Source organism: Chiloscyllium punctatum, chromosome 5 (assembly GCF_047496795.1).
Source record: "Chiloscyllium punctatum isolate Juve2018m chromosome 5, sChiPun1.3, whole genome shotgun sequence".
In the NCBI taxonomy this organism is placed as follows: Eukaryota; Metazoa; Chordata; class Chondrichthyes; order Orectolobiformes; family Hemiscylliidae; genus Chiloscyllium; species Chiloscyllium punctatum.
The window spans coordinates 45,959,602-45,980,762 of record NC_092743.1 but is presented as its reverse complement, the minus strand read 5'-3'; the positions used below and the strand labels follow the sequence as shown (position 1 = coordinate 45,980,762).

The 21,161-nt window shown below is 37.4% G+C and overlaps 1 protein-coding gene across 4 annotated transcripts in view; it reads left to right on the top strand.

The window, feature by feature from the left end:
* LOC140477044 (epithelial splicing regulatory protein 1-like) overlaps positions 1 to 21,161 on the top strand; it is an 82,145-nt gene that overhangs the window by 42,448 nt on the left and 18,536 nt on the right. For all 4 annotated transcript variants that reach the window (XM_072570215.1, XM_072570213.1, XM_072570212.1 and 1 more), the window contains 2 exons: positions 8,406 to 8,580; positions 20,941 to 21,085. In XM_072570215.1, coding sequence (XP_072426316.1) covers positions 8,406 to 8,580; positions 20,941 to 21,085 — 320 coding nt within the window. The remainder of the gene's footprint in view (positions 1 to 8,405; positions 8,581 to 20,940; positions 21,086 to 21,161) is intronic.

Below are 21,161 nucleotides of genomic sequence, written 5' to 3'. Positions count from 1 at the left end.
CAGGTTTCTGACAATCTGACATCAGAAATTGCGCCAACTAAAGTGACAGATGTCATTCTCTGTGATGAACTGTAATGCATTAAGTCTCTTGTCGTCCTTGATTTCTCTACATCGTTTGGCACATTGGTTACACCAGCTTCCTCAAATATCTTTACTCCATTTTCCAGTTTTGTGAAGTGCAATCACTTTGTTCTATTATTGCTATCTAAATTGAATATTTTAACAAATGACATTCTACTCCCATGCTATTTGAAGTCCTCAAAAAATGTATTCTTGGCCCAATTCTCTTCCTGATCAAAGTTCTTCTTTTTGGTCCCCTTAAATCTCCAAACATCGAGTCATCATCTACCTCGACACCAACTGTTTGGATCCCTTTATTGTATCTGTTCTAGCACCCAGATTTGGGTGACCTATTACTTTCATCAGCTAAATATTTAGGTCAGATCATGCACTCATTGTCCTTACAATGGAATATTAAGAGCTTCCAGCAATTAATTCATAGAAAGAATGGACACAATACAAGCACGAACAGTTAATATTGCCTATAAACTATGTAAGTAAGTATAGACAAGCAAACTTAATTCATGCTTCCAGTCAATGACCTGACATCACTGTGACTTAGTTACTAAACATGTGTATAATTTGTATAGTTAACCCTTTACTCCATACTTTCTGCTGACTCCATTTCTCTCTCTGTATTGCCCCACTTGAACTGGACTTCAATAGAATGTTATGATTAATCTGTAATTACCTTACAATTAAGAAGCCTGCCAACATCCACCTCCATAACATTATGCACTTCCTTCCCTTTCTTGGCCAATCTGCTGTTGAAACTGTTCAATATATTGCCTTGTTACCTTCGCACACTCAATTGTTCAAATTAGAGGCTGATCTATTTTTCACATTGTGTTCAGTATTGGTCTCCATACTTAAAAGAAATACCTGCAAATTGATGGGGTGCAGCAAATGTTTGCCAAGCTTATTGCGGGGATGGTAGGCTTGTTATGAGGGAAGAATGGGAGTTTAGATGAATGAGACCAAATCTCATTGAAATGTACAAAATTCTCACGGGGCTGGACAGACTGGATATATGGCTAATGTTTGCCCTGGCTTAGGGGTGGGTGGACGTCATGATCTCATGATACACAGTAGATATTTTTGGCAGAGATAAGGGAAAATTTCTGCATTTTTAGAATGGTAAACCTACAGAATTGTCCATCATAGAAGGCGTTTGAGGCAAAATCACTGGATATTTTAAAATGTAAAAAGATTTCTAGAGGCCAAAGGTGTCAAAGACTAAAGTGAGTAAGCAGGAGGATGGGATTGTGATAAAGGATCAGTCTTGGTTGTGTTGAATGGTAGAGTGATGGGCCTCCTCCTGTTCCTATTTTCTATTCTTTATGATATTCAAATACATTAGGATTCCTGAATCCCCCATCATCAACACCCTGGTGGTTATCATTGACTAGAAAGTGAACTTGACAAATCATATAAATACTGTGGCTATAAATGCAAGTTAGAGGCGAGGCCTTTTACATGAACACACTTGTTTATCATCTGCAAGGCATTCATCAGTCGAGTGATGGAATGGTCTTCACTTGTCTGAGTGACTGCAGCTCCTACAACACTGAATAAGTCCAAAACTACATAGAAGAAAGCTTGACAGTCACTGCATCTAACAGTTTAAACATTCACTACCTCTAATATCAATACACAGTGGTGAAGGAGTGTACCTGAAAAAGAAAGCAACCTTGGTTTCAACCTCTCACTGTCCTTAAATGTCATGCACAGTTTCTAAGCCAAATAATGGTTTCCTGTATTAAGAGAGCTTGAAAGATTCACAATCAGGGCAACCGCTCTGTCTCACCTACCATGTTTTAAACATGTAGGATGCAAACCGTCTGGTTCTAGAGATTTGTCACTCTTTACTTGCATTACTTTCTTCATTGTTATTTTGCAAAACTTGAGTTGAGTTCCTATCTGTTATTCAGTATCAGTTCATTTGGGATGTATGGTGTGCTATTCTCTTCCTCTGAAAAGAAAATTATTTAATATATGCAAGGGCCTGTGCATGGCATTACAGTTCCTATTATTAAATTATATTTTCCACATAGAAAATAAAATAAAGTAGGTTTTAAAATCTCTCCAGTGCAATCCTTTCTTTTTAATTTATAGCCTATTCTGGTCTTCAGTAAGCCACCAATTTCTTTAAACTAGAGGTTCTCAGACTAGGTTCTGCAGAAGTCCTCAGAGGACCTGTGATGCAGTTGACAAGTGGGCAATCATTCAGGCTGCCCCAGTCAAGCGTCAGCAAGTGAATTGCAAGTGACGGTATAATCTGCTCCGCCTGTTCTCCTGCTGTTCCCTTTTTGTGCTGAATCTAGCATTCTGCTGTCCATGTAGTGTGCTTCCCCAGTGCTCTGCTCTCCTCCTGCTCCCTTGGTGTTGTCGAGATGCTCTTATCTCTATGTACTTTCAATGAGGATAGATAGACTTTACAGAAAAATCAGGTTCAACTGTTCCACTGATCTTTGTAAGTAAATGCTATCTGTTTTCCCAAAAGTTTTATTAATATAGCATTCATATACAGAGGTTTCATGTTATGAATTCCATTATTAGAGTTGAGGTGGAGTTTCTGTTTGAAATGGTGTCCTTCAATCTAAAATATTTGAGAATTATTGTTTTAAACATCGTAAAATCAAGCTGGAATTGGATTGTGAACAAGAGAGTAGGAATTGACAGGGAAATTGAGGGAAAGCAAGGGATGGCCCATGTTTCACTGATAGTTCAAAGATCTCGTGCAGGCATAATTCCTTTTTTTGTGCAGTGACAATTCTATGAAAATGTATCTTAAAGATATTGGCGTATTCTGATAAAATGTGCAGATGTCTTCAAATAACATCAACATTTAAATGATACTAACGTATCTCTGATTTCATTAGCCACAGTGAATCAAATGTAGCAATGTTTTCCCCTTCCCTCGATGTTTCATATTTAAAATAGTCATCTCTGCCCTGTTATGATCATGCCTGAACGATTGCACCATCACTGAAGTCCCACGATTCCAGTGCTTGTAACTTCTAAAAAATATTTTCTCATGCTCCAATTTTGGCTGAGCTAGACACTGTGATGCAAGAGCTAGGGGGAAAATGGATTATTTGTGCCAGGAAGCAGTCATACCCTTAGGGTTGGGTTGACTAATTTGGTTAGTATTCAGGCAAAGGGCCTTCAGGGATACAAGTGCATCAGACTTTGTATTATACAACCAGCTAATGGTACAGGGAATCACTTAGGAGGATGGAGTAAGAAAGAATGTGAAGGTATTAGGTGATAGTATAGTGAGGAGGATTGACAACATTCTCTGGAGCAAAGTACATAAGTCTAGAGCATAATCTCTGCATTATTACATGAGCCATGTGAAATCCCTTAGGACAAATCAGAGAGATGAAAGCACAGTTCAGAGACTGACTTAGGAGAAGTGGGCACTATTGCTGGGGCAAATGGGATTTAAACCAGTGTACCTGAGCCGTACTTGCCAGCAGTATAATTAGCAAAGTAGAAAAGATTTTAAAGAGTAATGGAGCAAGGATTACATTTGAGAAGATATGGTAAATCAAAATGTAGTGTCAAGGCCAAAGGAAAATGTGTAGGAAATTATAAACAGACTGGGACAGGATTGCATAATGAGTATGAACCTAAGAGTCATCCAACAGTAAGACTAAAATTTACAAAAGGAGTAAAAGGATAAAACTAAAATGTCTATATTTGAAAGATATTTGAAACATTCAGATAGAGTGCGGAAGGGCCAGTGTTGCACTGGGGTGGACAAAGTTAAAAATCACACAACAGGTTACAGTCCAACAGGCTAATTTGGAAACACTAGCTTTTGGACCATCGCTCCTTCATCAAGTGGTTGCACTCAGACAGATTAGATGAGCTGATGAGAGTGCAAATAGCAAAGAATAAATACAATATGGTCGCCATTAAAGAAACACTGCTGCAGGATGACATTAATTGGGACACAAATCTTTGAAAGGTACATTTAGGAATGACAGGAAAATAGGAAAAGATGGACGGGGGTTGCTCTGTTAATGTTAGCACAATGGAGAGGGATGACCTATGTTCAAGAAACCAAGGTGTGGAAACAGTTTGTAGAGAAGTGGGAAATGATAAGCATAAGAAATCAGTTGTGGGAGTGGTGAACAGGCCCCTTGATAGCAAGCACTGAGTACACTAGGTATAAAGGAAGAAATTTTAAGAGCCTATCAGAAAGGCACAATAAAAAACATGGGAGACTTTGGTCCATGTATCAATCAGAATAGTTAGATGGGCAAAGATAGCCTTATTAAAGAGTTCATAGACTGTCTTCAGGATAGTTTCTTAGAGCAGCATGTTCTGAGGCCAACCAAAGAGCGGTTGGTATTGTCCAATCAAATAGGATTAATTAATGATCTCATAGGGAGGGTACCCTGATGTAGTTTTACACTCAGTCTGTAAAAGACAGGAGTGGATCTGAGATTAGGAAGGGCAATTATGCATAAATGAAAATAAAGTGGCCAACATAATTGGGAAATTAGGTTAAAGAATAGGTCAATAGAATTGCATTGGCAGACATTTAAGGAGATTTCAGAATATAAAGAATTCTAAATGAGTAAGAAAAGTTCCAGTTCCTCAATTCATGGTTAACTAGAAATGTAAAAGATAGAGACTGAATGAAAAGTAATACAATTGTGCAAAGATAGGTAACAGGGACAAAGATTGGACAAAATATAAAATAAAACCACAAACCTAATTAAGGAAAACTTAGATCATGAGTGAAAGCTAGCCAGAAATAGAAAAAAAAGATAGTAAGAGTTTCCATGAATATTGAAAGATGTGAAAAGCTTTAAAAAATTGAACACTCTTGCTATAAAATGTGAAACATGAGCATTGATAGTGGCAAATTAGAAAATGTCAGAAAGATTGGGCAGGTATTTTGCATTTGTCTTCACGAGAGAATACAGATACCATTCTAGAAGCAGCAATAAATTGGAAAAGGAAATAAGGAGGAACTCAGGAAATCACAATCAGAGATGTGGTCGAAAGTCTTAAAATAAATAGATCATAAGATAGTTGATGCATTGCTTTTAACTTTCCAAAACTTCCTTAATTTTGGAAGATCCAATGAGATTGTAAGATAAGGAATATGACTCTTTCATTCAAAAAGGAGGGAGACAGAAAGCAGCAAATTGTAGACCAATTAGCATAATGTCTATCATAAGGAATGTGTTATGAACTATTAAAGAAGTTTTAACAGGACACACGAATAAGTTCAAGATAATCAGCAGAGTCACCACAGTTTTGTGAAAGGGAAATTAAAATTGACCAATCTATTGGAGTTCTCTGGAAAAAGGGGAACTGTACTTAGATTTCTACAAGGTATTTGAAAAAGTTTCATGTCAAAGTTTATTGCAGAAAATAAAACCTCATGGTGTGAGGGTAACTTATTGGCATGGATTACCGTCGAACAGGTTGCACCGAGTGGGTGTAAATGAGCCTTTTCAGATTGACACAATTCAATGAATAACGTGCCATAGGATTGATGCTGGGACTGTAACTGTTTACTGTTTTTGTAAATTACTTAGATACGTAATATTGGTCATCTTATTTAAGGAAGTAGTTCAAAGATAGTTTACTAGACTAATACCAGGAATGGGTTAGTTGTCTTATGATGTAAGATTACACAAGCTAGGCTTGCATCCACTGGATAGATAGATTCACTTAGAAAAGTAAGAGATGACTCAGTTGAAATATATAAAATTCTGAAGAATATTGATTGGGTAGATGTGGGAAGGATGTTTCCTGATATGGGAGAATGTAAAACTAGGGATCAAAGTGTAAAGTTACATGTTTAAAACAGAAATGAGATTATACTTTGCCTGAGTGTCATGAGTCTATGGAACTCTTTCCTGTGGCGGAAGCAGAGTCCTTGATTATTTTTTAAAGCAGAGATAGTTTTTCATTAAGCAAGAGTTTGAAAGTTATCAGGGTAGGCAGGAATGTAGATTTGAAGTTACAATCAGATTATTCATGATCTTATTGAATGTTGAATGAGGATCGAACAACAAATGGCCTACTCCTGCTCTGGATTCATATATCATATGTAACGTAATCACAAATTTAAATACCTTATCTATGTCAACAAAAAAGTTCTATGAATTAAATTCGTTAATATTTCTCAATCTTTATTATCAAACCAAATCTTCTCCAATAAAGATGCATAATTGGCCAATATACACAATCAGCAACATATAAGCATCAGTGCTTATCTCTATCAATATTTCCAAAACTCAAACACAAATGCACTCATTTCAGGTAAAGAGGAAGTAAAAACAGGCTTTTAGAAAACAAAAAAATCTGTTTGGCCAATGGTTTATTCTTGAGCACAAAAGGATAAAATGTATCACGTACTAGAGTCAGTTGCTCCTTTCTGCAAGTATGGTCAAACTACAAATCTCACACAGTCTTGCAGACACAGCTTGCTCAGAGAGTACAATCTTCACATGTTCTCTCAATCACTCTTTAAAAGGAACAAATAGCTTTCTCCCTGAATTGACACAGAGGGTTTATTTTCAGAAATGGGCAGCTTGTTTATAGCAAGGTTTTTTTCTAACTTAGTTTGTTCATAGCAGGTTTCCTCCAACTGACCAAATTAAAAGAAGAACCTCTCCAAGCCGGTCAGTATACAGTCCAGCAGTGGTCTTCACCAAAGAAACAATTATCACCAGTCAAATGATTTCGAGAAAACTTTGTTTAAAATAAACCTCTAATGTTCATGGTGAAGTTTCAAAGACCTCTTTTAAAGAATTCACTTAAGGCATGTCCAATAAGTTTCAAATGAATTCCTATTTCTGCAATCCTCTAAATCTCGAATCCTCCAAGCTGTATTAATTACGAAGCTTCTTCAAAACAGTGTTTAACTTTATTTCATGTCATCACATCTAGCATTCTGAACAATGTTAAAGTTTATTGTCTCGGAGACCCACTGTTAACCATGAAATTACTCCAATAGTATCCAATCTAATCTTCATTTTCATTACCAATAGACATCCCAACCAATTGTCCAGCATGCTTGTTCCCTCATTGTTTATTGGCAGCAGTAGTTTTTGACAGCTTCAAATTTTTGCCTTTCCCAAAGAGGCTTCTGCGTATATTTAATAAGAGTATGCACTAAATACAATTTACTCAATTACCTTCATATTCACTGCAAAACACTCGTCTTCTGTCATTAGCTGTCTGTGGCTCTGTATGGCTCTACATATCAAAGAAATATGGCTCTGAAGAGAACAAAATTTTGAAGGAAAATAATCTAAATTCTCTGTCTCAATTTTATACAAATTTATGAACTGATTCTATTTGATGATTCCGTTTGTGTGTAATTTGGAGTGACATGATGATCCCCAGAGGGATTTACATAATTTTGATATGGTCTAAATGAGAACTGCTTGACAAGTACTGAAATGTGTTGGCTTTACAAAGTAGCACAATGATAAGAATGCATCTTAACTGAGTTTCATTAGATTGGGCACCAAATCCTGGAAAATAATTGATGGAGCTTTGAATTTAGCTGTTTGTATTTGCTCACTCAGTAGTGACCATGAAGCAGACCATGTTTGCTTTAAATGTTAAATCTGAATTAAGACTTTCAAGATATACAGAAAATATGTTAGCAATTAGAGAAGCAATTAAAAAGCCTTTTTAAGAACAAAACATGTCCTTTAAAAGATGATATAAAATGTTAATATAGGATTTCAATTTTATTAATCAGAGTACTTCCAAGTTATCTATAAACACTGAAAGCTTTTTTTTGTTCATGAATCCATTTATTTGTACGTCATGTTACTGATACTGAGCCAAGTAAGGATGTTAGGGCCAGGGACTGATAGCTTTGTGAAACTAATAGGTTTTCGAGAATGTTCTTGAAAAGATGTAAGAAAAATTAAGTTTCTGGTGGAATTTCCAGACATTATGCCTAGTTGGCCATAAACCTTTCTTCCAGTGTTAGGATGAAGGTAAAAGAGAAATTTTGAGAGGCCAGAATTGGAGTAACATAGAGCTCTTGGAGGTTTGTAAGGTCAGAGGTGGTGATGGAGATGGTGAATGTTGAGGCCATGAAGGGATTGAACATGACTCTTGCATAAAGGTCTAGTGACTTGGTAAAAGTACTAGTGTTTTCCTTGTCGCCTAGAAACCCTACTGCTGTGAACTATTGACTTCAAAAGGGGTATGGGAGAGAAAAAAAAATTCTTGGATATTCACGAGGTGGCTAACTATGCAGTATGGGCAAAGTGATCTAGAAGTTTATGGCTTTTACAGCTCTTAACACATGAGCAAATATTATGATTTCTCTCTGTTTTCCTGTCTAGGCTTGTCACCCTCAACATACAATACATTTACAACACCGGCAACTATTATTTCAGCCGAATCTGCAGCTCTGTATCAGCAACCTATGTTCATCAGTCCCCGAGCTCTCCCACCTTCTACAGCATTCTACCCAGCTGGTGCCCAGTTCTATATGAACTGTTCTGCATTATGTCCAAGGTGAGAATTTACGTTGAGAATTTGTGATAAAGCAAATGGTGTAATGTCCAATTAATGAGTCACTTAATCATGTACTGTAGAATGGTTATTGCAAAACCAGAAAAAATAAGTTCCTTCTTCAGTGACACACTCAATTCAGCTGTTGCTGTTGTTTAGACTTAGTCAAAGCAATTTTCCCTGAACGAATAGTACATGTGTTCAAGCCATGTTCCAATGACATGAACACAATCTAGGCATATATTTCTGTGCAATACTAAACAAGTACTATACTGCTGAAAATGCTTTTCTTTGGATAAGACCAATGCCTGTTCTCTCCTCTGGATGAATGTAAAATATGACTCAAAAAATAGCAACGAAATATTCCTTGCACCCTGGCTATATTTACCATTCAGTTAACATCTAAGGGAGAGGATCTGGACATTTATTTTGTTGCTGTTGATGTGAGTTTGCTGTATGTAAATTTGATGCCTTGTTTCTTTGATTACAACAGTGACTGCACCTCAAAAATCTTTCATTGGCCATAACGCACTTTAGGACATCTTAAGTTCAAGTAGAGTGCAAGATTAACTGATATTTTTTCTTTTTTTTTCTTATGCAATAGTGAGGAAGTACACTAGCTCTGACAATGTGGAAGCTATATGGGAAGAGCTGAGAAACACTCAGGGCAAAACACATTAGTGGGCATTGTATATAGACCCCAAAACTCTAGGGTGTATTAGGGATGACATTAAATAGGAAATAAGAGATGCATGCAATAAAGTAACATCTTGTATTTATGTGTGACTTTAATATTGAAATAGATTTGGCAAATCGAATTGATAACAGTACCATAGAGGAGGAACTCCCGTATACAGGATGGTTTTCTAAACTAAAATGTTAAGGAACCAATCTATTAGAACAGGCCAGATTAGACTGGGTATTGTGTGATGAGAAACGAATAATTGGAAATCAAGTTGTGTGAGGCCCACTGGGGATGAGTGACCACAATATGATTGAACTCCTCATCAAGATGGAGAGTGATGTAGTTGATTCTGCAAATAGGATGCTTAATGTAAAAAGAAAGCGATAGTGCTAGGCATGTGATTTCCAAAAAAAAAGTCCAACCAATTAACTTAAACCACATGACTTTCAAGAAATATCTTTAAATCAGTATTTGAAGGGAAATGGTGTGGGGAAATTGATCAGATTAAAGGCCAATAAATCCCCAGGCCCTGATAATCTACATCCCAGAATACATAAGAAAGTGGCACCAGAAATAATTGATATATTGATGTTCATCTTCCAAGATATTATAGACTGTCAAGCAGTTCCTACAGACTGAAGGGTAGCTACTGTAATTCCTCTATTTAAGTGGGTGGCAGAGAGAAAACCAGGAATTCTAGTCCAGTCAGCCTGACATCAATAGTGGGGAAAATGCTAGAGTACGTTATAAAAAACCTAATAGCTGAGCATTTAAAAACAGTGGTAGGACTGGATAAAGTCAGCTGTGTTTACGAAAAGAAAATCGTGTTTGACAAATCTACAAGAATTCTTTGAGGATGTAATTAGTAGAGTTGATGAAGCGAAGCCAATGAATGTTGATTACAGTATTTGGTGTTTCGAAGGCTTTTGACAAAGTACCACATAAGAGATTAATGTGTAAAATTAAAGTGCATTGAATTAAAGTGTCTTGAGATGGATGGAAAATTGGTAGGACTTGGCAGAACAGGAAACAAAGCGTAGGAATAAACAGGTCTTTCACCAAATAGCACACAGTGACTGCAGTGAAGAATACTGCAGGGATTTGTGCTTGAACCCCAGCTATTCACAATATATATTAATTATTTGGATGAGGGAACTAAATGAAATATCTCCAAATTTGTAGATGACACAAAGTTGGGTGGGAGGGTGAGCTGTAAGGAGGATGCAGAGATGAAATGTGATTTTGACAAACTGATCGAGTAGGCAATGTAGTCAAATGTGAGGTTATCCACTTAGACAGCAAAAATAGGAAGATAGATTATTATCTAAATGGCTGTAAATTGAAAGAGGAGAATTTTCAATGAGGCCTGGATGTCCTTGTATACCAGTTGCTGAAGTAAAGGACACAGGATGCAACTGGCAGTAAAGAGATCAAATGGTATTGTTATGGTATTGTTGAAATCCCCTCAAAACATTTCAAGAAGGTAGCCCAGACCCTAACTTTTCTAGTTGTTTTAAGCAGGTGTATGGTGGATATTCCAGGAGTGATGCAGCTGGTCAGAGCACTCGGTTTTAAATAAAACAGAATTTATTTACAGATGACCGAATGAAACATAAGCAAAAGGAAACAGAATTTAGAATAACGACTATTTGAAAACCCGACCGACATGATATCCCTCGCAACTCAACAAAAAGGTGTTCCGATTTCCTGCAACATCCCATAAACACACCCCTTGGCCAAAAAAGTAAATTCAAACACAAGTTCTTACAGGGGAGAGAGATTGCAGAGACGATCAGCCAGGGATCATTGGCTAAAACATGGAACCTCTTCCACTGCAGCTTCTCAGGGTCCCCAGCTAAAACTAAACTAAACTAGAAAAATCCTCGAGTTGGGAGAATGGCCACTCCCCTTTCATTGTACAAGTGTTTACAAAGAAAAACCTTTTTCCTGATTATTGCCTTAGGTGGTATCTATTAGCTATAATAAGCTGCTCGTTGGATGCTGCCTGAACTGCTGTGCTCTTCCAGCACCACTAATCCAGTATCTGGTTTTCAGCATCTGCAGTCATTGTTTTTACCTTTATAATCAAAACGGTCTAATCCCAGACAAATCAAAACATCTGCCTTTCACACGCACTCTTAAAAAAAACCAAGACAACATAATCTTGTTAAAAGAGCAGCATCGTCACAGTATGTTGACTTTCACAGCAAGAGAATTCGAGTACAGGAGCAAAGATGTCTTGCTGCAATTATACAGGGTTTGATGAGACCACAACCTGGAATATTGCATGCTGTTTTGGTCTCCTTATATCAGGAAGGATGCTCTTGGTGCAAACTGATTCCTGGGATGGCAGGGCTGACATATGAGGAGAGGTTGAATTATTAGAATTATATTCACTGGAGTGAAGTGGAAACAAAGCTCTAAAATTCTACAGGTAAATGCAGTAAAGATGTCCTCGATGGTAGGGGATTCCAGAACTAAGGGTCACGTTCTGAGGATACTGTGTTAACAATTTAGGACTAGATAAGGATAAAGTTCTTCAGCTAGAGAGTTGTGAGCTTGTGGAACTCACTATACAGAAAGCAGTTGACCCCAAAGAATTGTATGATTTCAAGAAGGAATTAAATAGAATACTTAGTGCTAAAGGGATCAAAGAATATGAGGGAAAGTGGGAACAGACTATTGAGTTGTTAATTAATCATGATCATAATGTGTCTGTGTCTGTATGCTTCTTTGTTTGTAAATAGCGCACCCAGCTCAAGTCCAGCATTATTTACAAAAAAAGGATAATCTTTTGATGGGGGTGGAGGGGGGGGTGGAGGGGGGTGGAGGTGGCGGTGTGTGGGGGAGCTGCCAAACAGGGCATAAATTGATTTAATTGGCTTTGTTCTTCTTCTAGGCAGTGCATTCTTGTGGAATTTTGTCTTATGAGCAGACGTAATTCTGAACTTGGTGAATGGAGTGCTTTTTCTATAGGCCTACAAGGCAGGAATCCCAATTTGGGTCACTTTCCAAAGTTGTGATCTTGCCTCCTACCTGGGAAATTTTGGGAATGCTCATGCAACTGTCAAAATAGACAAACAGTCATTCAACTTCACTTGGGGGAAAGCCTTTAATTCTCTTAGGCGCTCATAAAACTGTTAAATCAAGTACCGTTATTCAAATAAAAGCAAATTACTATGGATGCTGGAAACTGAAACCAAAAGAGAAAATGCTAGAAAATCTCAGCAGGTCTGGCAGTATCTGTAAGGAGAGAAAAGAGCTAACATTTCAAGTCTAACTGACCCTTTGTCAAAGCTGACAAAGCAGTTAGACTTGAAACTCTTTTGATTACAGTTATTCAAATTTTTACTTGGAAATTTAATTCCTAGTCAGTGGTCATAAACTTGTCAAAGTAAACCAATATTCAAAAATGCTTCCAGAAGACATAATTCTCTTGTGAACTCATTAAACTGTTGATCAAGACAAACTCACATTGAAGCAATTCAGACTTTAGCCAAGTATTCATAATGTGATTCAATTACATAACTAAATTAACAAAACCTCACGTCAAAGGGTGAATATGTAAACACCTTTGAAGTAATTGAACAGATACTAATCTGAGTGAAAGGTTGACTCAACTCTTTCAGACAAAGAAAAGGTTCAAGCTTAGGTGTAATTGACAAGGTGGAATTAAAATTCCACGTTATTCAAAATAAAAGAGCACATTATCCAGTGGATAATTTAGTGTTACTTGTCCAAATACTTTTTGACAATTATGACCATGTTTTAAACAAAGCCCTACCAAAAATCAAAAATATTGACAACATATTTAACTTGTCATATAGCAATGCATTATGATGAAAGTTGACAACTTCTTTTGAATGCAAAACTAGAATGTCTCCCATGATTCATGACTCCTGAGTTGCTGTGAACAATGTTCCATCAACAGGCTCAACTTCCTGAAAATGCAAGCAGTCTAAAATGACTACCCCAGCAATGTGACCAAGGTAACAGACGTATCCAGTAAATACCCAGTGATGGAAATAGGGGTAGGAATCCCCACACCATTTTAAAGGCCACTAACCTCCATTCTGACACAGATGCAGACATGAAAATTTGGTCCTTATATCTGTATTAAGCATTTGGGTGTAAGCTAGGAAAGGTTAAATGCATTTTAAAGCTTTGTTTTGTATTTAACATCATACCTTACCTCCGACCTGTACTGAACCAGATGGAATTGTTTCCTCTCCAGTCAACATGTGATCTTTTGGATTGGAGGTGTCAATGCTGTGCACTTATCCCCACAATTAACTGAACTGAGAGAGTAACCACAATCACTTTATGTAGACTCGTTCAACCAGTAGTTTGTTTATTATTTTAATTAACTTGATTTGGATTTTTACACCTTCCATACATGAAAATGAAAAAACAATCTGTAATATAAACTTCAACTAGAACAATTAGTTTTATGCATATATCTCTGTGTTAGTGTATGTGTCAATTTTCCTGATAAGTTGCATGACCGTCTGCATTTACCAACTGCCATGAAGACACATTGACTTCTGTTTCCAGAAATCACTGCCTTGCACAAACCTTGCAGGTCAGCGCAGTGGCAGGAAAAATTAGACAGAACAGAGTTACATTTGTGCACCTCAGAGTATTAGCTCCAGTATTTACTGAAGTGTTTACAAGACTCAGCCACTGCTGGCAACTTTTGACTGGAAGATAGGACTGCTAAAATTAAGCCAAAGATTGACTCTCTTATATAAGTAATTTATTGTGACACACCTATTAAATTAGCTTGCCATTCAGCATTTTAAATAAAGAAAGAAACATACGAGTTAATTATTTTGGTCTGACTGTATCAGAATCTGGCTTAACCAATTAATGACCCCGTTATCTTGAATTAAGATCTTGAAATTCATGAACATGGAAAAGCAATAAAAGTATTTATAAAATTAGAGCAAGTTAATAACTAAACTGCAACCAATAAACTAACTGTGTTAGTTTTATCATAATGTCAAGAATGTTTTGACCCTTCATACAGTTGTGAACTACTTGCTTTACACTTACAAGATCATATATTATTGAGCATTGGTTCAGATTATCCTCAGCTCCTAATCTCTGGAAATAAGCAAGCAGCTTTCCTCAGTAAACTGTTTTTGTGTAGATGATTATTCTTTAAGTTGAGAGAATGTAATAGTTGATAAGTTTACTAAAGCTCAACATGCATGGAATGCTATAGTACAGGTCTGTACCTGTATAGCCCACAAAGTGACCTCAGTTATGTCAGTGTTGGGAAGCATCCAATTAGAAGCCAATAGGAAAATATAATGCAATTGCACAACAGTACCTTCTAAAGGCTAGTAATTGAACCAGACCAATGTGGCACATATTGCACATTCAGTCCTGAGGAAATTTTGCTGAAGGGTTGGGTGGTTGGTGGTTGATAAATACAGAAGAAGAGGAGAAAATAATATTTATTGTACAAAAATAGATGAAAATGCTGTGAAGTCTTTTCCAATGATTATAAGATATATGAGCAGAAGTAAGCTATTTAGTCCCTCATAAGCCTGCTCTCCTATTCGATGAAATCATGGCCAATCTGGTAATCCTCAACATCACTGTCCTGTGCCTTTTCCCCATATCCCTTGATTCTGATTAAAAATCTGTCCGTTTCAGCCTTGAATATCCTTAGCAACCCAGCTTAAACAGACATTTACAGTAAAGAATTCCAGATTCACTGCCCTCTGAGAAATGAAATTCCCCCTTAAAAGAGTAACACCTGATTATTTGAGATTATACCCTCTAGTCCTCGAATCTCTCACGGGAAAACTTTTCCAAATCTACACTGTCAACTCCCCTAAGAACCTTACATGTGTGAATAAGTCAGTTGTCAATCCTTCAAATTCCAATGCGTACAGGTCCAACCTCTTCAAACTCTTTTCACAAGACAGTTCCTCTATACCTGGGGTCAGCATAGTGAATCTTCTTTGCACTGCCTGCATTGATAGTATATCTTTCCTTAGAGAAGAGGCCCAAAATGGTATTCCAGCTGGGGTCTCACTAGTACCTAGTACAGTTTGAGTAAGGCTCTATTCTCCTTGAAATGAAAACCATTTCTATTTGCCTTCCCTTTATCTGCTGACCTCATATGCTAGCTACTTGAGAGTTATGCAAAAGGACTCCTGAATCGCTCTATTCATATCTTTCTATGGTCTTTTTCCATTTAAATAATATTCAGTTCCTTTTCTTCCTGCCAAAATTCACAATGTCAAATCTTTCCACATTACATTCCATCTGCCAAGTTTTTGTCCACTGCTTAAACTGTTTATATCCCTCTGTTGAGTCTTTAGTCATTTTCACCATTTGACATCCCATCTAATTTTGTCATCTCCAAATTGTCTACATTCACTTTCCTCATCCACATTATTAATATTTTATAAATAATTGTGCTCCCAACTGATCCTATGATACTGTCTTAGTTACAGTTTGCCATCCTGAAAATACTCCTCTTATTTTATAAGTATATCTTCTATTAGTTGAATGATCCTCTACCTGTGCTGATATGCTAGCTCCAATAGCATGGGCTCATCCTATTAAGTAACCTAACGTGCGGTGCTTTATCAAATGCCTTCTGAAAATCCAAGTATATCATAATCCCTCCTTCTCCTTTATGAAGCCTGCTCGTTATTTCCTCAAATAATTTAATACATTTGTCTTGCATGATTTCTCCTTTGTGAAGCATTGCTGACTCTGCTTGATTATATTACATAATCCTAAATGTTCTGCCATTGCATCCTTTCTACCAGAAATCATCATTTCCCAAGAACAGGCATTATCCTAACTGGCCTATAGTTACCTATTGTCAGTTTTCCAGTCCTTTGGGACTTGTTGGAATCTAAGGATTCTTGGAAGATTACCACCAGTGCATCCAGTATCTCACTAGCTACTTCCTCCAATATCCTAGGATGCAACCCATCAGGTCCAAAGGACTTATTGGTGATGTGCCCAATGGTTTCCTGAGCATTTGTTTTCTCTCAGGTTAGTTATTGAACCTATTTCCTCTCCTCCTTCTGCCCCTCAGTATTTAGTAATTTTGGAATACAACTGTGAAGCCTGATGCAATATATTTAATCAACACCTCTGCCATTTCCATTGATATTTCCCTGACCTCATTCTCTAAGGAGCCTATGTTCACTTTGGCTTCTGTTTTTCTTTAATATTTTAAAAAGATCTTGCTGTTTGTCTTGATATTATGTGCAAGTTTACTTTCAAAGTTTATCTTCTCCCTTTTTTGTTGATTATATGGTTTTTTCAAATTTTCCCAATTCTCAGCTTTGCTGTTAATTTTTACCACGCTAATACAAACAGCATAGAACAGTGCAGCATAGGAACACAGGCCCTACAGCTCACCATGTCTGCATTGACCATAGAGCCATTCTGAACTAATTCTATTTCTTTCAGTTTGATCCTAGCCTTAACTTCTCTGGTTAACCATGCTTAGTGCTTTTTTCCTTCCCACATTCCTTTTTTCTCCCTGGGGTGTAATTTTTCTGTGAGCAACACACTATTTTCTCGACATCTTTCTTTTTTGTCTCAACTCTTTGCTGCTAAATGCTTGTCCCCGCCCACTCCAGCTTGCTCTGCTCTCATTCCTTTGTAATTGCCCTTGTACAAGCTTAGCACAGTTCTTTCCAACCAAAGATCATTCCCACTGAATGCTAAATTCTACCATATTATGGTCACTCTTTCCAAGAGAATCGTTTATTTTGACATCATTTATTATATTTGCCTCAGCACACATCACCAGATCCAAAATAACCTGTTCCTCTTTGGATTCACAGCACTTTGTTTTAGGAAATGGTGTCAAACACACTGTCTATAAATTGTTCCTAATGTCTACCTCTACCACCACTTGTGAAGCATTGCTGACTCTGCTTGATTATATTACATAATTCTAAATGTTCTGCCATTGCATCCTTTCTACCCCCTCCCCGCCCCCCCCTCCTCCCATGCCACTCACTATCCTGACTTAGGTATATATTGCTATTTCTTCAGTGTCATTGGGTCAAATTCCTGAAATTCTCTCCCTCAGGCCATAGTGGGTCAACCTACTGCATGTGGACTGCAGTGGTTCAAGAGGCAGCTCACCATTGCCATCTCAAGAAAGCTCAAGATATGCAATAAATGCTGGCCAGCCAGTGACACCCACATCCCACAAGTGAATTAAAAAAAAACTTACAAAGCCTCATAACTGTTGGACAGTTGCAGGGACCAAGTCTCCTCCATTACAAACTCCAGGTCTCATATATGCCTCACCTGTAGTTACACCTTCCTGTTCCTATTCATCAACCAGTTTTGAATTACTTAGTCTGAGCCCTACTGCCCTCTGGAGCAAAGTGCTCAGAGAACTTGTCCCTCCTCTGAATGCTGAGAATGTCTGCAATGTCTACAACTCAGATTCCAATTCCTCTTCTCAGATCTGAAGATCTCTGGGCTGCAAGCACTTAGTACAGATATGTTCACTGTCAATCATATTGTTGTCCAGCAGCTTCTGCATGTTAAAGCCTGCTATCATATTTGATTTAATTTCCAAATTAATGCCTCTGAATTTTCAGTTCTTGACAATTACTGAAATATTTTACTTATAAAAGATTTTTAAGAAGTTACCAGTATCAATCTTATTCTTATGCAGCTATTTTTAAAAGAGAAGAAGAAAAACACTGGAGATTTAACCACAAACTGAAGACATTAGTTTTATTTTAAAGACTAGAAATATTCACCAGTCAGCTTCTTTCCCTGCACTCAAGTTGCATTGTGGATTGTACATCACTCCACAGCTGCATACTGTTTTGACATTTCCACTGAAACATTGCTTTGAATAAACCTTAAATACTTCGTTGAGTCAATAATCAATAGTTAACTAACAATAATTACAAAAAAAGGTTTGCGTATAATCACTTTTCAGTTGCGTAGCTGAACTGTATTGTTAAAACCATATCCAAGGAACCAAGACTCTGTTACTTTGCAGCATTACATTCTTTTTCTCTCTTGCTCTCTCTCCCTCTCTCTCTCTCTCTCTCTCTCCTTTTCATCTTTTTATCTTTTTTTTTTCAAGATGATGCATTCTTCATCATCTTGACGTCATGGGGAAGCTGGAGCAGTGTGTTGGCAGTGAGTCCTAGCTTGTAGGCCCGATGTGTGGACTCCTGAATGGCAGCGGGGTGTTGGTTGCAATGATGGCAGAGCGGAGACTCCTGGCTGCAGTAGGCCTGGAGTGTGGACTCTTTTGGGAGCAGTGGGTTTCCAACTACAGCGGTGTCTGTGCCTGGAGCGTGAGCCCTGGCTGTGTAGGCCCAGAGCAGACACCTTGCAGAAGTCCTGAAACTGCGTTTGGGACCCCAGTCAATGAAGATGAACTCTAGTTAAGTACTTTCTTTTTATCCTTTGGAGCCGGATTGTAGTGACAGAACATTTTTAAGTGTATCAAACAGTGGTCAAAGAGCTTTTTTGGGAATAAAACAAATTACAGCAATGTAAATATAAGCGCATTCAAGTAACATTTCCACCTTTTGCAAATTTAGTTATTTGACAGGATCCATCAGTGCAGGCAGTCTGTCTTTTACTGGCACAAAGCACAACTCTGCCCTCAGGTTTCAATTCTGCATAAACCCATCACCAGCTGCGTCAATGTAGAATATTAGGCTGAGCCTGTTTTCTCAAATTCTGATATGATACCATGAATACAAAGAATTGGGATCCAGGTGGCAACCTGCAAATAGAAACCACAGGAATCAGTGCTGCGATTCACCATTGTTTTCAATATACCTACATGATTTGAATGAAGAATGTGAATGCACTATAGCCAATTTTGCAGATGATGCAAAAATAGGTGGTGTGACAAGTAGTGAGGGAACACAAAGAGTCTGAAGAGAAATATAAACAGGTTAAGTGAGTGGCAAAAACCTGGCAGATAGAACATAATGTGGGAAAATGTGAGGTTGTGCTCTTTGGCAGGAAGAATAGAGAAGCTGACTATTATTCAACTGAAGAAAAACTGAAAAAAGCCACAGAACAAAGTTATTTGGGAATCCTGATCCATGAATCTCAAAAAGCTAGCATCCATTCAGCAGGTAACAGGGAATGCAATTGAATGTGGGCCTTTGGAGTAGTATAAAAGCAAGGAGGTTTTGCTCAAACTATACAAGGCACTAACCAAAAAAAACTGTAGTCAGACCACAGCTGGAACAGTCTTTTGCACTTTATTTAAAGAAAGATATACTGACATTGGAGACAAAGCAGAGAAGGTTCACTATGTTAATACTAGGTATTGCTTTCTGAGGAGAGGTTGAGTAGGTTAGCACTGTACTTGTTTGAGTTTAGAAAAATGAGAGTTGGTCTTATTGAAACATACAAGATTCAATAAGAAAGGGGTTTGACAAGGTAGACCCAGAGAATTTGTTTCCCCTTGTTAGGGAGTCTGGGACTGAGAAGGCATAATATCTGAATAAGGGGTTCCACATTTAAGACAGTGATTATAGTGATGAAATGATGTCAGCCAGGTCAATTTCATAGAATATGAGTTCCCTAATTGGGGCTGTTAACCTGGTCTAATAAGTGAGTCCTGGCTGATAAATATAAATGCAAGTGTCAGGGGTTTTCTCACTCAAGAAGTTGGGTCTGTGCCAGCTGGTTCAGTGTTACGTACTATATACATGTAAGTAAAGGGTGACTGGATACTAGCCTTCATGGAGTTATTCCAGAGATGAGGTGGAATTTCTTCACTCAGAGGGTAGTGAATCTGTGGATTTTGTTTACTGAAGAGCTGTATTCCAGGCTGTGATAGATAGATTTTTAATCAGTCAAGGAATCAAGAGTTATGGAATAAAGGCAGGAAAGTGCAGTCAAGGATGATCAAATCAGTCATAATTTCATTGAATGGCAAAGCAGTCTTGATGGGCTGAATGGCCTACTTCTGTTCCTACATTTTATAATCTTTTGACTTTAACAAAAAATAGCCTGGGCAAAGTAAAAGAAAGCTGTATAAAAACAAAAATGCAGGTATTTATTAGAAAACTTTCCAAACTACTCAGTTAAAAATCAGATCTATCATAGTGCTGTTACATAATTAAAAGCTAGAAACATAGTTGATGGAATCATTATTTAACAGGATAAGTATTTTTACAATTCAAAATGTTTAATCTATTGATTCTTAAAAATGCTGTGTCTCTGGGTGAATTGTTTGAGATTTGTAGCAGAATTGCTGGATATTTTGGGTGAGTTCTCAATAGTTTATACCTGCATTGTTACTATGCATAATCACCTTTTCCTGACTGAATAGGAAACACTTTTTTTAACAGAAATCATACACAATATTGTGGAATAAAAGAAGTATAAATGCTGTGAACTTGAAGTCAATGTATAATGTTGTGAATGACTGCGACCGAACAGGAAAAGAAAAGGCTTAGCATTTCAGATTTAATCTTTAGTCAGAACTGACATAAATAGCAAGGGCATAAATGTGGAAAATAAATATATTGCTATTTATTTTCATGAGAAATAATAGTTGAAATGTTAACCCGTTTCTAAGATGTCAGTCTGCCTGACGATATTTTCTATTTCTGTACCAATGTATGCTTCATGTAACCTCGTGAAGCATCTTTAATCTTTACTTGTCATCACTTTATTTCTAGTCCTCCTGGTTCCCTAACCAACATTGGCTATTTCCCATCGCCGACTGCCACTTTGCCAACCCAGCATGGCACCATCGTCAGGATGCAAGGACTAGCTTATAACACTGGAGTCAAGGAAATCCTTAATTTCTTCCAGGGCTATCAGGTTAGTAGCTTCATTATAAAAAAAGATCAGTGTACATATTTTAGACTGAGATAGACAGATTCTTGATCAGTGGAGA